At 39.8% G+C, this 2,810-nt stretch overlaps 1 protein-coding gene across 1 annotated transcript; it reads right to left on the bottom strand.

Moving 5' to 3' along the window:
• Nucleotides 1-559: 559 nt before the first annotated feature.
• On the bottom strand, nucleotides 560-1,516 carry LOC122747704 (olfactory receptor 8D1-like). Its single transcript, XM_043993586.1, has one exon. It carries the CDS (start codon nucleotides 1,502-1,504, stop codon nucleotides 560-562), a length of 945 nt encoding a protein of 314 aa, XP_043849521.1. The 5' UTR covers nucleotides 1,505-1,516.
• Nucleotides 1,517-2,810: the final 1,294 nt, after the last annotated feature.

Here is a 2,810-nt window from a genome sequence, read left to right as displayed (position 1 = left end):
AACTTCAGCACTCCAGAAAGCTTCCTAAATTTTATTCAATTATAACATTAGCTGTGATATGTAACTGATTCCCATTAATCTAAATGTGGTAATGAGACTAATTCTTGTGGTGCCACTTCTACTTCACTGTTGAGATATACTCTACTCACCTACCATTGAAACTTGGGATTCAATCATTCATCATTACTTCATATTAGCAAGGAGAAATTGCTGACCAACTGGTTAGCTTGACTTCTAATACTGTCTACAATATGAGATGGAGATCTTAGACAGTGGGAAATGGCACAGGTAAATTTTGGAGGTAAGAAATGACCTGATGGAAGGCCGACATGACAGTTATATTATATTAGGATGTTCTAATGGAAAAGACCTCCGGTGGCATAAATTGTTGGGAATTAGGTAGAATGTCAGGCAAGTCAGGTAGGGAAACGGACAAGCAAAAATATACCTTCCCCAAATTTGCAATTTGTCCATATCTTACTTGTGTCTCAAAGGAAATAAATCACTAGGATGAAAGAAGCAGAACTCAAATGTAAGATTATGCTAACTTTTAATTGTGCTACTTGCACCAGGAAACTATCCAGTCCTTCTTGATTTTCCTCAGTGCATCCTTCACATCCTTATTCCTTAGACTATAGATCCAGGGGTTTAGCATGGGGATGACTGTGGTGTATATCACTGAGGACACTTTCTGTTGAGTGATGTTGCTGGCTGATGCAGGCTGACAGTACATAAAAATAATGGAGCCATACAGAACTGCCACAGATGCCAGGTGGGATCCACAAGTGCTAAAGGCTTTGGACCTGCCCTTAGCAGAATGGATGCTAAGGATGCTGGAGAGGATAAAAGCATAAGAGATCAAGATGGGTAGTGTGGTTACTAATGAATTGATCACAACCAGAAGCATTACCAAAAGCTCATTAATAGAGGTGCTAGAGCAGGATAGCTTCAGAAGGGGAGCAATGTCACAGAAATAATGACTAATAACATTATTTTCACAGAATGATAGTTTGGCTAGACCACTTGTATGAATAATGGCTCCAAAGACCCCCATAGTATACACTCCTACCACTAGTAGGAAGCAGATATTTTGGGACATGGTGCTGTTATAGAGCAGGGGGCTGCAGATGGCAACATAACGATCATAGGCCATGGCTGTAAGCATGTAGCAGTCAGCAATACCAAAAGTACAGAAGAAAAAGAACTGGCACAAGCACTCTTTGTAGGCAATGATGTTCTTCTGTAATACAAAGCTCACCAACATTTTGGGGGTGATGACAGAGGAGTAGCAGAGATCAATGAAGGACAAGTTGCTAAGAAGAAAGTACATGGGGGTATGAAGCTGAGAACTGATCCTGATAAGGAGGAATAAGCCCACATTCCCCATCATGGAAATAATGTATATTTGTAGGAAGAGAAAGAAGAGGGGGAGCTGGAGTTCTGGTTGATCTGTTAATCCCATAAGGATAAAGTCTGTCACCATGGAATGATTCCCAGTATCCATTATCCTTTGAAAGTTGAGGGAGCAGTCTGTGGAAATGTGAGAAAAAATAGATTTGACAAAGATGACTATTTGCCAATATCACTGACCTAAGATCCCATGAATTATATAATTTCTTCTTGAATTCAACAGTAGCAGCAATCACACATACCCACTTGTATTCATATCCTATTTTTCTTTTTTTGTAGAGCAATGAGGGTTAAGTGACTTGCCCAGGGTCACATAGCTAATAAGTGTCAAGTGTCTGAGGCTGAATTTGAACACAGGTCCTCCTGAATTCAGGGCAAGTGCTTTATCCACTGCTCCATCTAGTTGCCCCTTCCACCCTCCCCCCCCCCTTTTTTTTGGTTAGGCATTTGGTGTTAAATGACTTACTTGCCCAGGGTCATACAGCTAGTATGTGTCAAGTGCCTGAGACCAGATTTGAACTCAGGTCCTCCTGAATTCAGGGCCAGTCCTCTATCAGTGCTCTACCTAGCTGCCCCCATATACTATTTTTTTTCTTTTTTTTTGTGGGGCAATGAGGGTTAAGTGACCTGCCCATGGTCACACAGCTAGCAAGTATCAAGTGTCTGAGGTTGGATTTGAACTCAGGCTCTCCTGAATCCAAGGCCAGTGCTTTATCCACTGTGCCACCTAGCTGCCCCCATATACTATTAATACAAGCCTAGATCATAGCATCTAAGTCTAAGATTTGAGAGGGATTTCCAATATTCTATAGTCTAATCCATACCAACACCATAAATTCTGTCTAAAAGAAAAACAAGTTTGATTAAATACTGAAATCCATCCACATAAGAATCTCACAAGATGACAGTAGAACAGAATAGTGGATATAATATAAAGTAAATTTACTTTATTTTATTTTTTTGCAGGGCAATGAGGGTTAAATGACTTGCCCCCACAATCACACAGCTAGTGAGGGGTAAGTGTCTGAGGTTGGATTTGAACTCAGGTCCTCCTGAATCCAGGGCCAATGCTTTATCCACTGCACCATCTAGATGCCCAGTAAATCTATTTTTTCTGAAGGACAGAATGATGGGAATCATATAATAAGCAAAAAAGAAAACCTGAAATTCCCTCAAATGGACAGATTTAAAAACAATGATGACATTTGTAACAAATCTAGAGAGGTCAAAGAGAGAAAATTGAATTATTATTGACTTTCCTGAAAACTGTGAGAAAGAAAAGAATCTAATTTCTATATTTCAGAAAACATAGACTAAGTGATAGCTAGATCACATTCAATGGAGCACAATCCAAAATTCAAGTGTTCAAGGAAGGAACAAGAGTATCAAGCTTCAAGATC

The sequence above is a fragment of the Dromiciops gliroides genome, chromosome 3 (assembly GCF_019393635.1).
Source record: "Dromiciops gliroides isolate mDroGli1 chromosome 3, mDroGli1.pri, whole genome shotgun sequence".
Classification (NCBI taxonomy): domain Eukaryota; kingdom Metazoa; phylum Chordata; class Mammalia; order Microbiotheria; family Microbiotheriidae; genus Dromiciops; species Dromiciops gliroides.
Note: the sequence above shows the minus strand (reverse complement) of the source record. Positions and strands in the feature narration are given on the sequence as shown.

Excerpts from the sequence above, each read along its gene's own strand:
- LOC122747704 (XM_043993586.1), bottom strand. The coding sequence starts at position 1,504 with ATGGATACTGGGAATCATTCCATGGTGACAGACTTTATCCTTATGGGA.